General features: G+C 41.8%; 1 protein-coding gene across 1 annotated transcript in view; it reads right to left on the reverse strand.

Moving 5' to 3' along the window:
- The window catches only part of SMC6 (structural maintenance of chromosomes 6), a 109,036-nt gene that overhangs the window by 21,734 nt on the left and 65,651 nt on the right, over nt 1-21,651 (reverse strand). Inside the window, exons 17-21 of the mRNA XM_026655589.2 lie at nt 20,021-20,181; nt 17,382-17,517; nt 14,337-14,417; nt 10,548-10,718; nt 6,198-6,335 (exon numbers count right to left, since the gene is read on the reverse strand). Of these exons, the coding sequence (XP_026511374.2) occupies nt 6,198-6,335; nt 10,548-10,718; nt 14,337-14,417; nt 17,382-17,517; nt 20,021-20,181 (687 nt within the window). The remainder of the gene's footprint in view (nt 1-6,197; nt 6,336-10,547; nt 10,719-14,336; nt 14,418-17,381; nt 17,518-20,020; nt 20,182-21,651) is intronic.

Here is a 21,651-nt window from a genome sequence, read left to right on the forward strand (position 1 = left end):
CCTGTCTTTGGTCTTCCTCTTGCTTCTAATGTATTGATAAAAAGTCTTCTTGTTCCCCTTTACTCCCTTAGCTAGTTTGAGCTCATTTTGTGCCTTTGCCTTTCTAATCTTGCCCCTGCATTCCTGTGTTGTTTGCCTATATTCATCCTTTGTAATCTGTCCTAGTTTCCATTTTTTATATGACTCCTTTTTATTTTTTAGATCATGCAAGATCTCGTGGTTAAGCCAAGGTGGTCTTTTGCCACATTTTCTATCTTTCCTAACCAGCGGAATAGCTTGCTTTTGGGCCCTTAATAGTGTCCCTTTGAAAAACTGCCAACTCTCCTCAGTTGTTTTTCCCCTCAGTCTTGATTCCCATGGGACCTTACCTATCAGCTCTCTGAGCTTACCAAAATCCGCCTTCCTGAAATCCATTGTCTCTATTTTGCTGTTCTCCCTTCTACCCTTCCTTAGAATTGCAAACTCTATGATTTCATGATCACTTTCACCCAAGCTGCCTTCTACTTTCAAATTCTCAACGAGTTCCTCCCTATTTGTTAAAATCAAGTCTATGTCTTTCACTGGTGGATCTACTATTACATCAACCCTAGGCTCCCAAATAAGGCTGTCAAGCGATTAAAAAAATTAATCGCGAGATTAAACGAACTGCTAAACCATAACAGAATATCATTTATTTAAATATTTTGGCTGTTTTTTACATTTTCAAATATATTGATTTCAATTACAACACAGAATACAAAATCCACAGTGCTCACTTCATATTTATTTTTGATTACAAGTATTTGCACTGTAAAAAAACAAAATAAATAGTATTTTTCAATTCACCTAATGCAAGTACTATAGTGCAATCTTTTTACCATGAAAGTTGAACTTACAAATGTAGAATTATGTACCAAAAAAACTGCGTTCAAAAATAAAACAATGTAAAATTTTAGAGCCTGCAAGCCCATTCCATCCTACTTCAGCCAATCGCTCAGACAAACAAGTTTGGTTACAATTTGCAGGAGATAATGCTGCCCACTTCCGGTTCACAATGTCACCTAAAAGTGAGAACAGGCGTTTGCATGGCACTGTTGTAGCCAGTGCCGCAAGATATTAATGTGCCAGATGCGCTAACTATTCATATGTCCCTTCATGCTTCAACCACCATTCCAGGGGACATGCGTCCATGCTGATGACGGGTTCTGCTCAATAACGATCCAAAGCAGAGTGGACCGACGCATGTTCATTTTCATCAACTGAGTCAGATGCCACCAGCAGAAGGTTGATTTTCTTTTTTCGTGGTTCGGGTTCTGTAGTTTCCGTATCTGAGTGTTGCTCTTTTAAGTCTTCTGAAAGCATGCTCCAGACCTCGTCCCTCTCAGATTTTGGACGGCACTTCAGATTCTTAAACCTTGGGTCGAGTGCTGTAGCTATTTTTAGAAATCTCACATTGGAACCTTCTTTGCGTTTTGTCGAATCTGCTGTGAAAGTGTTCTTAAAATGAACATGTGCTGGGTCATCATCCGAAACTGCTCTGACATGAAATATATGGCATGTCAGAGACATATAATTCTCCCCCAAGGAGCTCAGTCACAAATGTAAATAACGCATCATCAGCATGGAAGCATGTCCTCTGGAACGGTGGCCGAAGAATGAAGGGGCATACGAATGTTTAGCATATCTGACACGTAAATACCTTGCAACGCTGGCTACAAAAGTGCCATGCGAACGCCTGTTCTTCCTTTCAGTTGACATTGTAAATGAGAAGCAGGCAGCGTTATCTCCTACAAATTTTACCCAAACTTGTTTGTCTGAGCGATTGGCTAAAGTAGGATAGAGTGGACTTGTAGGCTCTAAAATTTTACATTGTTATATTTTTGAATGCAGTTATTTTTTTGTACATCACTCTACATTTGTAAGTTCAACCTTGATGAAAAAGAAATTGCACTACAGTACTTGTATTAGGTGAATTGAAAAATACTATTTCTTTTGTTTTTCACAGTGCAAATATTTGTCATCAAAAATAAATATAAAGTGAGCACTGTACACTTTGTATTCTGTGTTGTAATTGAAATCAATATATTTGAAAATGTAGAATACATCCAAAAATATTAAATATATTCGAACTTGTATTCTATTGTTTAACAATGCAATTAATCACGATTAATTTTTTTAATCGCGATTAATTTGAGTTAATCGCGTGAGTTAACTGTGATTGACAGCCCTATTCACAAAATTTATGAAATTTCTTTGTTTTATACAAACATTTTAATTTAACATTTTGTTTAATCAAATATCCTCATTTGAATTTTATGATGCTCTCATCAGTGGGAAAACATGTATCTAATTATATTTGAAAGGGCAGATATTGTATGAATATTAATGAGTTCCTTGCAAGCCATTGATTGGAATCCTCTCTTGGAAATGTCTTGGTGGTTGGTTGGGTTTGTTTTTGTTTTTTTGTGTGTGATGTATTTATGGTACCTCTTCCCCTGGCTGTTTATAGCAGGGAGGTAATACATTATTCATCCTGGCACGGGTACCATGCAATTTGTAGTGGGAGGAAAGGGAGCTGTATAGGAGCCCTGGTTCTTTCTCCAGGGAATTGAGGACTCACTTTAGTATCTTTGGGAGGGGGAGAGAGAAGATGGGGGACTCTGGATCCTTTCAGGCTTTCCCCCCCTCCAACCCAGTTTGTTGCAAGAATTTATCCAGAGCTGGCCAGATAGCTTCCTCTCATCTTTAGACTCTCTCCCAAAAGCCCAGAATCACTTAATTGGGCTTTTCTGTGTTGAGATCATGGCTCCTCAGGCAGGATGGGGAACTGACATGCTAGTCTGACTGAGCCCCAAAATCTGGCAGTGCAAGGGTTGGCTGGCTGGAAACAGGCAATGCATAATTCACACTCTGTAGAACCTGTATACACAGCCTCACATAGGGAAAACTGCTTAGATTTAAGCCAGGGGCTTACAGGATAGTTCTGCCATGCCTGAACAGGGGCACAGGTATCTGGCAGGAAGGTGCTGCAGTGGCAGATCCAGGCAGTTGAAACCAAACACTGCTATTTACCCAATCCAAGGGAAGAGAAGGATGAGAAGATTGGAAGTCGCAACTGCATGTAAATGATTAAAAATAAAAGATTTTAATACAAAATGATCAGGAAAAACAGAACTATCAACTTGTTCCAACACCAGACACAGAAAATCTGGTGGTCTGAGCTGAAGGGAAGAGCTCAGTCCTGGATTCTCCAGCAACAACACTAGATGGCCTCTGAATTCCACAAGAGCAATAGCCCATTAGTAATCTATGACAGAAGCTGTGCAAAAAGAAATGAAGTCTCCAATGAAAGTGTCTCTCTCTTGTCTGCACATAGCACTCAATACAATGGATCTCCTGATTGGGGCTCTTCGCCATTATTTTAATCAAAATGTGTAGTAGTAATTTATTTATTACAATACGAAAAGGGAGTATCTATCTGAAAGCTCCTATATATTTATAGTAATTTATCTATATTTATAATAAACTATATTTTAGATACATTATCTAAATCAGTAGGTTTCTAAAATCCTACCTTCTATTAATTTATTAATAAAACAATGAAGCTGCACTCCTTTAGCCATGTAGTGTTCTTTTAGTCATTTTTCCTTGATTCGTGTAACTTAAAATCAACTTCTAAAGGCAACCTGATAGCAGTGAAAAGGGGAAATGTGGGATGCAGCGTGCACCCTAACTTGTTGATGCTCGACTTCGGAGTAAACTTACTATCCAAAGACTAACCGGACCCGATGAAGCATGCAATTCCAAAGCCTACGGCTCCTGGCAAGCTACTGCACAAGGAGGCCCCAAACCTGCAGGTTACCGACAGCTTAGAGCAGCTATTGCATTGCCAGGACAGGACACTTTAGCACAGGGATCGGCAACCTTTGCACGCAGCTCACCAGGGTAAGCACCCTGGCAGGCCGGGCCGGTTTGTTTACCTGCTGTGTCCGCAGGTTCAGCTAATCGCAGCTCCCACTGGCCACGGTTCGCCGTTCCAGGCCAATGGGGCGGCGGGAAGCGGCGGCCGGCACATCCCTTGGCCCACGTCGCTTCCCGCAGCCCCCATTGTCCTGGGATGGTGAACTGCGGCCAGTGGGAGCCGCGATCGGCTGAACCTGCGGACGCGGCAGGTAAACAAACTGGCCCGGCCCGCCAGGGTGCTTACCCTGGCGAGCCGCGTGCCAAAGGTTGCCAATCCCTGCTTTAGCAATTGTTTGCTGTTCTAAATTATAATAAAGTTGCAGCCACTGGTCAAAAGTCTAATGCTTGTGTCTGTCCCCATTGGCTAAATACTTTCCTCTGAAGTTCAGAATCTATATAGCCTTTCTTCTGTCTTCAGGCTTGAATCCTTTCATAGAGCTCTCTTGATGATTACATTTGTGTTTAAATGCCATATTGATGATTTTATAAAAACTATCTGATTTTTCCTGTGATGTATTATCACCCTGAACAAAAGCAATGCACAGAAAAACTGCTATTTGTTTTCAGATCTGAGACAGTAAGTATAAATTTTACTGGGTGAAGACATTTTCATCATATATTCCCCACTGGTACAAAAGCAGCATTCTTGGCTTGGTAAGCCTGAGTTATCGAATGGAAAAGTTCTTACTAATAATTTCCTTTCTGCTAGCAGTGTCTCCCACAATTCTGTATGTCTGGACTGGTCTCTTCTCTCAGCAGCTCATGGAGGCAGATCAGTGTTTTGATGACACAGCATGGCCATAGCCCATCTGCTCCCGCTTGCTGCCAGATGAGTTATTCCCAAGCTTTAAAACTTGCATAATATCATTAACACATATACCAGAGATAATGAAATAACTATGTACATTAGATGAAAGAAGACAGTCATATGGTAACAATTCCACTTCATAGCTGACACTCCTCATTAACCATCATTCACGGTGGGTAAAACTGTGGGAGACAATACTAGCTGAAAGAAAAGCGGTAAGAAATTTTCTGCTCTGCAGCCCAATGTCTCTCACAATTGTGGATGTCTGGGAAGTGGTCAGCAGTGAACGGATATAGGAAGCGTTGTGAAACAAGAAAATTGGTAGGAAAGAAGTACCCTCCCCTATTTGTGAGCTTGCTCAAAAGTCTATTATTTTCGGATCACTGCCTGCAGCACCTTCCTACCACAGGCGGTGTTCGCAGAAGGTAGAAGGTCCATCTTGTAGTGCTTACTTAAGATGTTAGCTGTAGACCAAATAGTCACTCTGCAAATTTCCAAAGTGGATGCATTTGCTTTTTCCACTCATGAAAGTGTGAACCTTGATCCCTTCTCGGAGAGGAATCTTTGATGATTTATAAGTTTCCACAATACATAGTCTCTCCTCCTAGTGATGGAGGACTTGGAAGCTCTGAGTCCAAGGTATTTCGAGTGGAAGGAAATTAATTAGGAGCCCAATCTTCCTGTGGATTCTGTATGCTTTCAAAACTTCTTAGGGCATCTAAGATATGTCACACCTTTGCAGTGGAACAGAACGAAGGAATCACAACCTGCTGGGAAGCACGGAAGGAGGAATTTCCCTTGGAAAGAAAAGATTTTGTCCACGAGGGAGATACAATAGGGGAGGCTCAGGGAGGGTTAAACCCTGAAGAATTAACTGATCAGGGAAGAGGAGGAATGCCAAGGAGGGAGAATACTGCTCCCTGCCAAAAAATGTGCAGAAAAGTTAAAATAGAAGGAGGGAAGGCAGGAACAAAAGAAACCACCACTGTCTATGGCTGTGGAGGCAACACGCAAAAGCAGAGTAGGCGTGACCAGACCATGCGGCGCCAAAATGCTGAACCTACCTCTATGAATGGCAGAGAGAGGAGAACAGCCCAGATGTCCAGAATTGTGGGAGACGGTGGGCTGCAGTAAGACTGAAGTTAACTGGTAGGCTTAAAATCCCAATAATGTTTCATTAAGACATATATCAAAAGGAAACTACACCCCATACACTTCAAGTTCTTTTTAGCTAACCTAGCAATCAATACTTAAAGACAACTAAAATACGGACAATAGTATGCAGGATACATTTCTTGAGTACTTGGGGTTAGAGCAAGGGACTATGATACTAATTTTAAAATAACAGAAACTTCACTTAGCAGAGGGAACAGCTGACTATCCAAGTAATAAATGGACCTTGAATACCCAATTTTTGTCCCCTACAAATTGTCAAAAACCCTCATACCTTTAATTCTTTTTCTTTAGCAGCTAGTTCTCCTTTAAGTTTTTGTATGGATGCCAAATGCTCTTTCTGTTTCTCTTCGTAGTGCTGCCAGTGGTGTTTACTCTTTTCCACTTCTAAGTCAGCTTGGTTTAATTCATCCTGTTTGGAGCAAATCAAAATGTCACATTTAATTGGAATGGCAGATTTGTGAACACCTCCCCAATGTTTACTAACTTAAAATGGGAGAATATGTTTAGTCATTACTGCTCCACTAACAGTTTCTAGATTTTCACATTTTGTGTCATTCCGGCTGAACTCCAGTGGCAGTAACAGCAATTTATGTGAGAGCACACACTCAATTCTGCCAGAAAGAGTATAGTAAGAGAATGCCTCGTGTTGCTCCTCTGCCATACTGGTAACTTTTAGGGGTTGTATGTGGTCTGTAAAGGAATAGTATTATTCTTTACTCATTGGGAAGAAGAGCTCAGAAACACTGGGCTGAAAAATGGGAAGAGAACAGAGAATCCCATTAAATGGGCACTTCTCTTATAAACTGGTAACTTATTACAGTACTTAACTATCTTTATAGTCAGAAAGATTTTCCTAATATCTGACCTAAATCTCCCTTGCTGAATATTAAGCCAATTACCTTCATCTGATAGGAAGGACAATTGATCACAATCTTCTTTATAACAGCCCTTAACATATTTTGAAAACTGTTACCAGGCTCCCGCTCAGTCTTCTTTTCTCAAAACTGAAAATAACCAGTTTTTTAACATTTCCTCATAGGCAAGTTTTTCTAAACCTTTGATCATATTTGCTGCTGATCTCTGGGCTATCTCCAGTTTGCCCTCACCATTCTTAAAATGTGGTGGCTGAAACTGGACACACTACTTCAGCTGAAGCCTTACCGGTGGTCAAGTAAAATAAAACGATAACCTCTACTTCCTTACATACAATGCTCCTGTTAATAAACCTCAGAATATTAGCCTTTTTGACATCATCATATTGTTGGCTCCTGTTCAATCTGTGACACACCAGAACCCCAGACCCTTTTCAGCAGTATTACTGCCTAGCCTGCTATACTCCATTTTGAAGACATGCATTCAATTTTTCTTTCCTAAGGGTAGTACTTTGCACTTGTCTTTACTGAATTTCATCTGTTGATTTCAGACCAACTGGAGAATTTGTCAAGGTCGTTTTGAACTCTCATCCTGTCCTCCAAAGCACTTGCAAACCCATCCAGCTTGGTGTCATCTGCAAATTTTATAGGCATATTCTCTAGTCCGTTATCCAAGTCATTAATGAAAATACTGAACAGTACTGGATCCAGGACTGATCCCTGTTCGAGCCCACTAAATACATTCTCCCAGTTTGATAGCGAATCATTGATAACACTGCTCTACAGCCAAAATGTTTCTGAAATAAATGTAGTCAAATTTTACTAATTCTGGGTCACTGAGAACGAAAATGATGCTTAAAATTGTTGATTGGCTCTAGTTTTCAAAGATATGCTATTGGGTCAGTATATACGACCCTTGACTTGGGAATGGCGGAGGAGAAGTGAGTTATAAAGGGAAGGGATCTCAATTTAAACCAGAAATGACTAAAATACATCTTTGACTGGATCTATGAATAAATCTATGACTGGGTTTGGACAGTACTTGCTTTTTAGGCAAAACAATGAATGATGCAATCTGAAGCTGGTATTGCGTCATACATGATATGAATTGCATCATGTTATTCCTAGAAGTCATGAATGATGCAATCATAACGAAGCTTACATCACTCTGCTGAACAAATTGCCCTATATCAGCTCTAGAAATCATACAGTGTCGTGCTCTCTTATTTGTCAGTGTTTGATTTTGCAAAGGGACACATTTCTGTTTAGCCAAAGTGAGCAGAGATGCCTCGTACTTGTGTGAACAGTGCAGAGAACTTCTGCTATGTTTGTGGTGAAGTGACTTTTGCATCACAAAAGCGCAGTATAACCACTATGGTTAAGAAAGCCTATCACCTTTATTTTGGCTGCAAAATTGGAGATCAGGACAAGAGGTGGGCCCCACACATATGCTGCAACACTTGTGCAACAAATCTTCGCCAGTGGTTGAACAGGAAAAGGAAATCTATGCCTTTTGCAGTGCCAATGATTTGGAGAGAGCCAACAGATCATACCAGCAATTGTTACTTCTGCATGGTGCCTCCAGTTGGGAAAGGTGTGTCAAAGAAGAAAAAGTGGACTGTGCATTATCCAAACATTCCATCAGCTATACGCCCAGTACCCCACAGAGAAGGACTGCCGGTTTCTGATGCACCAGAATCATTCTCACTTGAGTCAGACGAGGAAGAGGATGAAACTTCTGGTCCTGAACCATCAATGTCACAGGACCCACATTTTCTCCCATCCTCCTCCTCTGAACCACACCTCATAACACAAGATGAACTGAATGACCTTGTCAGGGATTTGGAACTACCCAAGAGTAAGGCAGAGCTGTTGGGCTCCAGACTACAGCAGTAGAATCTCCTGGCAGGTGATGTTAGGGTTTCCATGTTCCGTGACCGTCAAAAGGATCTTGTCCCATTCTTCTTCATGGAAGGTGATCTTGTATCCTGCAGCAACATCGATGGTGTGATGGCAGCCCTCAACATCGTTCACGATCCAGATGAGTGGAGACTGTTCATTGATTCATCGAAGACGAGTCTTAAAGCTGTTTTACTGCATAATGGCAATGTTTTGCCATCAATTCCAGTTGGTCATGCAGTCCATATGAAGGAAACCTATGACAACATGAAACAACTTTTGAGGTGCATAAACTATGACCAACGTCAGTGGCAGCTTTGTGGCGATTTGAAGGTTGTTGCTCTCTTGCTTGGTCTGCAGACTGGATACACAAAGTACTGCTGTTTTCTCTGCGAATGGGATAGTCGTGCAAGAGATTCCCACTACATCAAGAAAGATTGGCCACTCCGACAGTCATTGGAGCCTGGGAGGAAAAGTGTTCAGCATCCACCACTTGTTGAATCAAGGAAGCTTTTGTTACCACCCTTACACATCAAGCTGGGTCTGATGAAGAACTTTGTCAAGGCCATTGACAAAACACAAGCAGCTTTCAAGTACCTCCGTGGAAAATTTCCAAGGTTAAGTGAAGCTAAGATAAAGGAAGGTGTCTTTGCTGGTCCTCAGATTCGTTAACTTCTTCGAGATGATGCATTTGACCATGCACTGCGTGGCAAGGAAAAGACGGCATGGAAAGCCTTCCAGTTAGTGGCAATACATTTTCTCGGAAACAACAAGGCAGACAACTACAGGTTGTTGGTGGAAAACCTCCTCACAGCATACAAAAGCCTTGGTTGCAACATGTCACTAAAGATACATTTTTTGCACTCTCATCTAGAATTTTTTCCACCGAACTGCGGAGCAGTGGGCGACGAGCACGGCGAGCGATTTCACCAGGACATTGCAACAATGGAGAAACGCTATCAGGGCAAATGGAGCCCATCAATGCTTGCAGACTATTGCTGGACAGTGACAAGAGATGCTCCATTTAATGAATACAAGAGACAAGCCAAGAAGCGCCGAATAGACACTGAATAGGACTAAACTATGTACATAATAGTTTTTTGCCTTTTGTTTCAAATAAATTTCATTTATATAACCCTTTTGTTGATTTTTAAAGCGTTACATAAACAGGACAGGTGAAATATTATCATGTAAAGCAACCATAAACACATGAAAAGACCTAGGTTTACAATTTATGATTAAAACTCTACTATCTACACAATATACATAGACATAAAATGTAAAAACTTAAATATCTTAGAAACAGTAGCCAGTTGTCTTAATTGTCATATTTGAATTCAGCACATCAAAATACATAATAAATAGCACATTTATCTCTGAAGCAGACGACTTCTCAAAAATTGTAGACCAGTGTAATTATTGTGAGTATGATCTGTCAACCAGTTGTGCATTGCCCTTATAGTAACTTAATCTGGATTCACATTTCCCTAGTTTGCTTATGAGAATGACATGTAGGACTGTACCAAAGGCCTTACTCTAATCAAGATATATCATGTCTACAGCTCCCCCAACATCAACTAGGCCAGTAACCTGTCAAAGAAGGAAATTAGGTTGGTTTGGCATGATTTATTCTTGACATACTGGCTATTTCATATCACCCTATTATTCTCTAGGTGCTTTCAAACTGATTGTTTAATAGTTTGTTCCAGTATCTTTCCAGATATCAAAGTCAGGCTGACTGGAATAATTCCCCAGATTCTTTGTTCCCCTCTTTAAAGATTAGTACTACGTTTGCCGACAAATGAAAATCAAGTATGTTTTTAAAAGTTGTATATTTGTACGGTTTCTACCTTGACTGGACTGGCTATTTCTTCTACTTGGTGAAGTTTTTCTTTAATTTCTTCAAGTTTATGTTCAGCCATTCGTAGAATATTTTTCAAGTCCTCCATTTTCCCCCTTTGCTGTTCCATATCCCGTTTAACAGATTCCATCTTATGTTTGTTTTCTTGAGCTTCATCTTCCTGTTAGCATATAAACATAGGTTTGAAAATTAAGAGAAAACACACCACCCTTGGCTGTTGTACAAGATATTCATTTCGAGTCACTTTTACGGACGTGAGATTACATGCAACAATGTATTCAATTCTCTAATAAGAATGTCTACGGATCAATGGGCTAACTAACAAGCCCGGGGGGGGATACTGCAGGGAGTTGTTACAGACAACCAAATCAAACCAGAGAACTGAGAGTTTATTAGATGGCCAAAAAGCCATGATGGCAATCAACACAAATTAGAAAATTGATAAGGGAAGTTAAAAATATCAGGGAAAATATCATGACTGGCAGGTGTTGGAACAATAAGGAGTTTAGGTGTATTAATAGCAAAATAAATTACAGCAATACTATAGGCACAATACTATATGGAGACGGTAAAATTTTTAATAACAATGCAGAAAAGGCAGAAGTATTCAATAAATATTTCTGTGCTCTACTGGAAAGAAACAGAATGATGTACTTGTATCACATGAGGATGATGAAGCTTTTTTCCAGTACATTAGCTAACAAGAATATCTACTAAGGATAAAAATAACTTAAAACAGGCTCAAAGAACTTGTACCCAACAGTGCTCAAAAGAGCTGGCTGAGAAGATTTCTGGCCTGTTGATGGTCACTTTTGATAAATGTTAGAATACCAAGGAAATTCAAGAAGACTGGAAGAATGCTAATGTTGTGCCAATACTCAAAAAGGGCAAGTAGGACGACTCAGATAACTACAGACAGGTTAAACTGAACTCAGTCCCAGGCAAAACAGTGGAAAAGCTAATACGGATTCAATTAATAAAGAATTAAAGGATAAAAATATCATTAATGCAAGTCAACATGGTTTTATGGAAAATAGGTTTGGTCAAACAAACCTTAATGAGATCAAAAGTTTAGTTGATAAAGGTAATGGGGTAGATATCATATACTTAGACTTATGTAAGGCATTTGACTTAATACCACACAAAAATTATAAACTACATCAGGGGTCGGCAACCTATGGCACGCGTGCCAAAGACGGCACGCGAGCCGATTTTTAATGGCACGCTGGAGCCTGCCGGGACTCCAGCGTGCTATTAAAAATCCTGCCCAGCCTGGCTCGCTCTCCTCTGCCCTTCGCTTCCCCCGCGGGGGCAGAGAGCAGAAGCATAGCCGTGCGCACGGGGTGGGCAAATGACCCCACTCTCCCGGCACGGCAAGCCGCGGGGTCCGCGCTCCTGGGCCGGAGTGCAGCAAGCTGCCGGCCCCTCCCACACCTTCGCCCCTCCCCTGGAGCTCTGCCGCCACGTGTGCAGCGCTCTGGGGGTAGGGGCTGCGCGCTCCCGCGGGGCAGTGTTTGGCTCCGCGGGGAGGGAAAGACGCTACCCGCTCACCCGGAGCCCTGCCGCTGTGCGCGCAGAGCTCTGGGGGCCGAGGCTGCGCGCTCCCGTGGGGCAGCTTATCAGGCTCTGCGTGGAGCCTCATGGTGAGGGGTTTGGGGCCGGGGGGGTTGGGTGAGGGGTGGGCGTGGGGGCAGTCAGGGGACAGGGTGGGTTGGATGGGGGGGATCTCTGGAGGGGGCAGTCAGGGAGCAGGGGGGGTTGGATGGGGCATGGGAGTCCCAGGGTCTGTCAGGGGGCGGGGGGTGGATAGGGGTCAGGGCAGTCAGGGGACAGGGAGCAAGGAGGGTCCGGGGGGGGGGCAGTTAGGGTGGGGGGTCTCTGGAGGGGGTGGTCAGGGGACAAGGAGCTGGGGGGTTGAGAGTTCTTAGGGGGACAGTCACCCAGCCCTCTCCCCTGAGCACTGACCCCCCCCACACACACACCCTGCCCTCTGCCCTGAGCCCCGCACACACCCCAGACCCCTGCCCTGAGTCCTGTACCTCCCTCATACACACCCAGCCCTCTGCTTGACTCCTTCATCTCACCCCCACGACCCTAGCCCTGATTCTGGCACCCCCACACATCCCCAGCCCCCCCTCTGCCCTGACACCTTCACCGCCCCACATCCCCAGCCCCCCCCACACCCCATTCACCCGCCACATCCCCACCCCCACCCGGAGCACCAAACGGGAGCTCCTGCACCCCACCCCCACATTCCCATCTGCACCCCTCGCATCAAATGGGAGCTGCCCAGGTAAGTGCCCCACACCCAAACCTCCTGCCCCAACCCTGAGCCCCCTCCCTCATTTTAGCTCCTGGCCCGACCCTTCACCCCCAGCCCTGTGCTCAGTGCACTGCCACCCTCAGCTCAGTGCAGAGAGAGGAAGAAAATGGCCAGAACCAGGGAGAAGGTAGGTACCCACTGTATGTGGGGAGGGCCGGGACCCCAGACTGGCAGCGGGCTGAGCGGATCCGGCAGCCAGGATCCCGGCTGGCAGGAGCCGGCGGATGGAACCCCTGAGCGGCACTGAGCTGAGCCGCTCAGTCCACTGCCGGTCTGGGGTCCTGGCTGCCGGCCCCACACAGCCCGCTGCTGGTCTGGGGTTCTGGCTGCCGGACCGTTGCCAGCCGGGGTCCTGGCCGCAGGCCTCGCTCAGCCCGCTGCCGGCCTAGGTGAACAGAACCCCAGACCAGCAGTGGGCTGAGCGGGCCGGTGGCATAAGATCAACATTTTAATTTCATTTTAAATTAAGCGTCTTAAACATTTTGAAAACCTTGTTTATTTTACAATACAACACTAGTTTAGTTATATAATATATAGACTTATAGAGAGAGACCTTCTAAAAAACATTAAAATGTATTACCGGCACGCAAAACCTTAAATTAGAGTGAATAAATGAAGACTCGGCACACCGCTTCTGAAAGGTTGCCGACCCCTGAACTACATGATAAATGGATTAAGGACTGGCTGGCAGATCTCAAAAGTAATTTTCAATAGGGAATCATCATTAAATGGGGGTGTTTCTAGTGGGGCTCTGCAGAGATTGGTACTAGGCCCGATGCTATCACAGTACAATTTAAAAGGATGCTACCATTATGGAGATAACTTAAGGTGGAGTCAAATATCTTGGTCTGTACAGATAGCACTGGAAACAAATGGGTTGCCTCATTTGCCCTAGGCACAGGAGATTCTAAGTCAGTCTTCAACATTGTCATCAATGATCTCAAAGTATCCATTTTAAAAAGAATATTGAAAAATTGGAGAGTGTACAAAAAAGAGCCACAAAGATGATTCAAGGGTGAGAGAAAATGCCTTATAGTGTGAGGCTTAAAGAACTCAATCTTTTTAGTTTATCAGAAATATGATTGAGAGGTGACTTGATTACAGTGCAAAGAAAATATTGGGTACTAAAAGGCTTTTTAATCTAGCACAGAATGGAGTGACAAGAACCATAATAAGAAAATACCGGAGTAACAAGAACCAATGGCTGGAAGCTAAACCAGACAAATTCAGTCTGGAAGTAAGGCACAATTTTTTGTATATATTATTTTTTAAGCGAGGGTGATTAACTGTTGGAACAAAGAGAAGTGGTGGATTCTCTCTCGTGTTGTCTTCAGATCAAGATTGGTTGCCTTCAGATCAAAACATGCTTTAGCCAAACACAAGTTCTCATTACTAGCATTTAAAAAAAATAGAATAATACATCAAGGTGAGAAAGAATACATTAATCATTCTTACTAATGTGGAGATGTCTACTGATTGGTGTTCTTCTACATTCTCAAGATCTGCTATTTCTATGTTTATTCTTCTTATTTTCATCTGAAAAAGGAAACATTTTTTTCTTAGAAAGTTAAAAAGGTAACCCAAAATCCATACCAGAACAAGGACATTTTGATCCAGAAGTGCAGGCGCTCCAAAGAGAAGTAATTTTTAAAAATTACATTTTCATTAATTACATTTTTCTCAAAATAATGGAGAGTAAAACTTTCCTATATTACATTAAAAAACACCTTCAAATATTTTTCTGCAGTAGTTAAATTTTGCTCCATGTGCTGATACTGTACGACTGCTTATATGCACTTCAGTGCACATACTTCCATAATAAGACACTAGGCGATTGTTTACCTGATAATTTGAGCATCATTGGCCAATATAAGTGAACTGTAGAACCTAGCCTACTACTATAAAGAGGCATTCTGAGAACAAGAATAATGACTGATTGGAAAGAGATTTATAAGGAAAGGTAAAAGTAACTAAATATGCACAACTCAATTAAGCAATAACTAAGGGAATATGGAGGGAAGGAAAGAGATATTTGCGACCCAAGGACCATTTGTGATGCCAATTGGCAGAGGGCACAGGAGGTCTTAAGGGTTACAGGGATCCCCTGGATGAGGTATTTACATTCTAGTTCACCGAAGTGTCTCTCAAGGTTTCTATTGAAAGCCTTTATCACACTGGTCATCATAATCTCTGTGAAATGTATATGCAAATAATATCTATAAATATATAGATATAGGAAGATATAGATAAAGAAATTATGTTCTTAAGGCCTTGCCCTGAGACTGATTCCATCAGACAGGAGGTGGAAGACCATTATCTCCCTAGCTTTCTGTTGTGTGTCTTACAACAGAAGTCTATTAACATAAAAAATTAAACGCCAGTGCTGAGACTGTAGGGACTTCAGAAGGAAACTTAACAGGAACAGTGGGAGGTGGGGTTTCTGTTTTAAAGGTAAAGAACAAAGGACTGGTCTTACAATATCTAGCAGTGCACAAAGATGCCCTGGCATCCTTCATCTGGGGGAAGACAGGCTGCCAGCAGGCTTGGTCTCATGAAAGGTGGATCTCAGTCATCCTGGTTGAAGAATGCTGTGAGACAGCCTTTGGGGCAAGCAGTACTTTATTAGACAAGAGGGCATTTTATTAGCTGAGTTTAGGCACTAGTATGTGTGGTACAATTTTATTTTATTTGTAACCCTTTGTTTCCAATACAATATACTTAAATAAATCCAAAACCCTATTATCTGAACCTCCACATTATGTACTGTTATATATATATATAGATATATATAGATATATATATATATATATAGATATATATATATATAGATATATAGATATATATCTTCCTACTGTATTTTCCACTCCATGCATCTGATGAAGTGGGTTTTAGCCCATGAAAGCTTATTTCCCAAATAAATGTGTTAGTCTTTAAGGTGCCACAAGTACTTATCGTTGTTTTTGCTGATACAGACTAACACGGCTATCACTCTGAAACCTGTCCACATTATGTGAATTCCTTCCTTGTCCTGCAACATGAAATACATGCCGTCTGCAGCATGTATCATTTATCCTGCTGGGGGTCAAGGAAGGGATTCAGATAATGTGGAGGTTCGGATAATACAGCAGAGATCCCTGGCCAGAAATGAGAGAAGGACAACAAGTCCCCAGCAGCAGGAAAGGCCACCCTGCTGCTGAATGGTCCTGCAAGGCTACTATCATGGGAGTAAGCAAGCAACGGGGCCATGATAGTACAGCTGCAAAGGGCTCCCTGCGTGGCTGGTGATACCCACCAGCACCTGGAGATTGCAGGGTGCAGGATGGCTGTGGTCCTGGTGGGGCAGAGCAGAGTTCTGGCTGGGGGTCTCTGCTCTGCCTCACCAGGACTGCAGGCTCCCTCCATGCCTTGTGCCTGCAGAGACAGGGTGTCACCAGCCCTGCAAGGAGAACTTTGCAGCCCCACAGTCAGGGGATTGAGTAAGTGGGGCAGAGCAGAGGCCCCCACAGCCAGGACTGCAAGGAAGATGGCTGTGGGGGAGGCCACCCCACTGCTGAATGGATGAATGGCTCCTCCCCTCCTGATTATCCAAACTCCCGATTATCAGAATCTATGCTATTCGAATAATCGGGGGTATACTGTATTTTTGTTTGTTATCATTCGAAGCTATAGTCTTCATTACATAAATTTACACTTGATTTTCTCTATGAATGAATCTAAGTATTGCCTGTTACGCGGCTCTGTGTTAAGCTGTGGTGTACTGTTCCTTTGGGAACAGTGGGTCTGGTAATTCTGTGAATGTCCAATGGGGCTCAATATTGCAAGGGACTGCTCAGAGGATTCGGGGTTTGGTGTATGCCTATTGCTAGCTGCATGAGGGACAGCAGAGCCTGCGTGCTTGTGTGGCCTGTGGCTTGGAGAGTCAAGGAGTTGACCCGAGGCAGGTACAGACAAGGCTTCTTCACATTAAAAATGAGTGTTAGCAAGGTGCCTCACAACCCTGGATACCCCTAGGAAGTGTCACAACATTAATACATAAACAGCTGAAGGATGCAAATGCTAAACAGGAAGATAACTTAATTATGTTTGAATAAAGCATAAACAAGGATTAATGGGATGAAATTAAGAAAAAGAAATTAGACTGAAGGTCAGGAATACACATCCTAGAAAGCGGTATTTATTATATTGGTCTCCCAAGGAAAGTGAAAACCGTAATTTTTAATAATATTTTACATAGAAAGGGAAAAATCAATAAAAAGTATGCTGTACTGAGCATTCATAGAATAACAAGGGAAGCATGCGAGCATAAATCTAGCTGCATGATGCAAGGACACTTAACGACAATAGAGCCTGAGACTCTGCAAATTTTTAAACAAAAGCAAAGCCACCAAAATAAATATATGCGAAAATCACTTGTTTAAAAGTGTACTGTTTAAAAAAGACTAATACAATAGGCTAAAACAGATGCATTTTTGACTTTAGCAGTCTATTACATATTTCTACCTGTAATTCTTTTTGTTGTCTACGACGACGATTAAGATAATCTTCATTCTGTCTCGTCTCATTTTCAATGGAACATAAACGACGTTGAGATGTTGACAACTGTGCCATTTTGTTTTCAACTTCTTTCTGCAAGTGACTTAAAATATAAAATTTATCATAAGATTATATGCTCTCCAATTACAAATTCTACCAAATGGACTTAACAATGGCTATGAAACAAGAATTCTGATACAGGCGCTAATGACTGATAGGGAGATTGAATGCTTTATCACTAGCTCACTAGTTCATAATTGGTTATCATCTGATAGTTATTTAGGGCTGGTCCACACTACCCGCCTAATTCGGCGGGTAGAGATCGATCTTCTGGGATCGATTTATCGCGTCTCATCTGGACGCGATAGATCGATCCCAGAAGCGCTCCCCCGTCGACTGCGGAACTCCTGCTCGCCGAGAGGAGGAAGCGCTGTCGACGGGGGAGCCTGCCTGCGCCGCGTGGACCCGAAGTAAGTACTTTTACTTCGATATAGGAAACGTCTACTTCAGCTACGCTATTCTCGTAGCTGAAGTTGCGTTTCCTATATCGATCCCCCGCCCCAGTGTGGACCAGCCCTTAGTAGTCTCTGTTCTGAACCCTTATTGGCAGCCTTAGCAGAAAGGTCAAGTGCCAGAACTAAACTGTGTTATTACTTCTAAAAATGCTAGTATACTTTAAGACCAGATAGAACTTTGGTTGGAGCAAAGTAACTAAGTCAGTATGGAGAAATCCTGCCTATCACCTCCCATACTTGTTCTTTTTAAGAAGGATTTCAATCCTCAGGACTGTTAATATGGCACTTTTAGTGAGCAGTAAATTCACTTAAAAAGCAAAACAGACACTCTAGTTAACCTTCATATAGAATGGACAAAATACTCATATATAGCTTTCATAACTGGAAATGGCAGTGGCAGCATCTCAGCTGACCATAGTAAAAAACACTTTTTGCAGTAAAACATGCGTATTTCAATATAGGCAATATAGTGTTAGTGTTTAAAAGAAACAACAGATTAAGCAGGATCCCAATGTAAGGTTTAATAATATTTTTATAGTATAAGGCTTAATAAAAATATAATGTTTATAATACAAGAGACTAAAGGAAATGACATACTTGTCCCATCTATTTTATGTTCTAAGGGAGACTTTTTTTTTTTTTTTTATAAAAACACTTCCCTCCACTTACAACATTTGCAACAGAAATATTGTAGCATTTTGGTAACAACTGAAAACTTGAAAAAAGTAGTGGACTAGAAACTGACTATTAACATAAGAGAAGCTGACTGCTTTATTTTAATAATCTAAATGGAGAAAAATATAAATACTAAAGCACACCCTAAATAGCAAAAAGTTGTTATTAGAACTCAGAATTTTAAACATCTTAGGTGTTAATAAGCTAAGGAAATTTTTTTTTCAATACATTTTTAATTCAACAGTGCCCTATTTTCTCACTTCATCTGCATTATATCTCAGCCCCGAAAATAAAGTATTTTAATGGTACTAATTGGAGTTGGTCAAAGAAGTTATTACCATCACCTCTGAAATCTCTCAAGAATAAATGCTGCTTTTCTTTTAAAGCTTGCTGTTTTGAAAAAGTAACCAGAATAATCAAAATTACTACATATAGCTGCACGTAGGTATGCCAACTGCTTGGAACTGAGGCCTGGCCTACACTACAGAGTTAGGTTAACACAAGACAGCTTACATTGATCTAACATGTAAGTGTCTACACTAAAATTTCGCTCCCGCCAACGTAACTGCCCCGCTATGCTGACTTAACTCCACCTCCATGAGAGGCACAGAGTCAATGTCGATGTAGTTAGGTTGACACAGTGTCAGTGTAGACCCTGCATTGCTTATATAGACTGTTACTGGCTTTCAAAAGTCATCCCACAATGCCCCAAATTGATACCAGTGTTCCTGGTGAGGATGCACACCACTGACATATGGAACTAAGTGTAGACATGCACAAGCAATGTAATTACTGCAGCAGCTGTATGCCGACGTAAATTAGCTTGACTTAATTTTGTAGTGTAGACATGCCCTAACAAAATAGCTACAAATCTTTTAACAAAGGGCAACTGGCGTGAGGCTAATTTGGATAGAAAAATTAAGTTATCTTACTCTCAACCAAATCATAGTATTTTTAGAGACCTTTCATTTCAGGCTTGCTCTTTGGCCAAGGCTACAAAAATGAAAGGAAGGTAACTGGATTTCTCAGAGTATGTTGCCTCTGCAAATCCCATGTCTTTGGGCCATATCTACATGCCACAAGCTTAAAACAATTAAGAAGGAACTCAAGAATATGAATCTATTACAAAAGGTACTTCTGGAAAATATATACGTGATTTTAATAAGTCTGGATGAGGAAAAAAAAACTTCACAAGAAAAAAGTGTGATGCAGGTACTGTCATGGAGTTAAGTCTACAGGAAAAGAAAGATCAATTGAAGAGAAGGGTACCTTTTTCTACAATGCAGAGGGGAGGGTTCTTTTTTGATTTTGTGCTTTAAAACACTCAAACAGGAGTAGGAGGACAAAGAGCAAAAGATGTTACTTCTAACACCTTGAGAGAGAATACTTTACACTTCAGCAATACATGACACTAACCTTATTTCTGCTTCCACGTCTTTACTTAGGAATTTTGGCCTGGTATTATCAGATGAATAATAACGTCTCTCAAACACCTGATCACCCTCAGCAGTAAAAGCTTCTCTACAGTTTTTTGGAGGCCTGTTCCTCTGCATTACTTCACGAGCCTTTGGGTTACTCTGAAAAACATAGGTATTTTCTCATAAAAAGTACTCACAATGGCTAGCAATTTGAAATGTTATCTACATTTCTGATCCTTAGAGCACCCAAAGCTCTCACTGACTTCTACCAACCTCAGGTGTGGTATTTCTTGCTTTCAGAACAGTAAGAAAACTGAGTTTAAGATTTAAGAACTTGATTTGAAACTTAAGAAAAGTCTAAGTCCCTTACACTTGGAATAAAAAACAACCCACTTAAGAGTTACCTGGACCAATGAGTCTACTAAAGAGTCTTAAGTTGACAAAAATACTGATATTCAAGATGTAATACACCCTTAGATCATCTACTGAATCCATCTGGCAGTGTTCTTTGTACAGCTTCATTTTAAATCTCTCAATTAATGACTTTTTCCCTGTTTCCTTTGGAAAAATACTCCACAACTAAATGATTGTCTACATACAGAAAGTTGCACTGGTTTAACCAAAACACCTTAAAAATCACACCTTCAGTAAAACTGATGCAGCTTTGCTTAGGCCAAGCCCAGTATGCTTGGCATCTCATTTCTCTTAGGGTTACACTGGGGACTTATATCAACGTAACTACGTCTCTCAGGAGTGTAAAAAATTCACATCCCTGAGAGATGTTGCTATGCCGACCTAACCCCCACTGTAGACAGTGCTAGGTCGATGGAAGAATCCACCTCTCGGGGAGATGGATTACCTACACCAATGGGAGAACCCCTCTCTTGGGCGTAGTAGTGTTTACACTTAAGTGCTACATTGGTGTAGCTGCAGCATTGCAGCTGTGCCGCTGTACATGTTTAAATGTAGACATACCCTTAGTTACATCTCCTTCTACCGACTTATAACCAATCCTCTCTCCCTCTGATCTTCACACCATTCAAACACATAGGCCTAGTCTACACTAGAAAAATCCACATCCCTGAGTGACACACTCAAACCAACCTAACCTCCAGTGTAGACAGTGCCTCTCGGGCAGGAGAATTACCTACACCGATGGGAGAATCCTCCCCTTAGCGTAGGCAGTAACTTCACTGAAGTGCTACAGCAGCGCAGCTGTGCCACTGCAGCATTTTAAATGTAGACAAACCCTTAGAGCAGGAGTAGGCAACCTTTCAGAAGCGCTGTGCCGAGTCTTCATTTATTTACTTTAATTTAAGGTTTCGCATGCTGGTAATACATTTCAACATTTTTTAGAAGATCTCTCTCTATAAGTCTATACATTATATAACTAAACTATTGTTGTATGTAAAGTAAACAAGGTTTTCAAAATATTTAAGAAGCTTCATTTAAAATTAAATTAAAATGCTGATCTTACGCCACCAGCCTGCTCATCTCGCTGCCAGCCTGGCATTCTGTTCATCTAGGCCGGCAGCGGGCTGAGTGGGGCCTGACCTCTGAAGCCCCCCATGCCCCCAGAATGGTGGGTGTGGGGGGCTTCAGAGGTCAGGGCAGAGGGCTGGAGGGGTG

The sequence above is a fragment of the Terrapene carolina genome, unplaced genomic scaffold (assembly GCF_002925995.2).
Source record: "Terrapene carolina triunguis isolate 2854851 unplaced genomic scaffold, T_m_triunguis-2.0 Scaffold42, whole genome shotgun sequence".
In the NCBI taxonomy this organism is placed as follows: domain Eukaryota; kingdom Metazoa; phylum Chordata; order Testudines; family Emydidae; genus Terrapene; species Terrapene triunguis.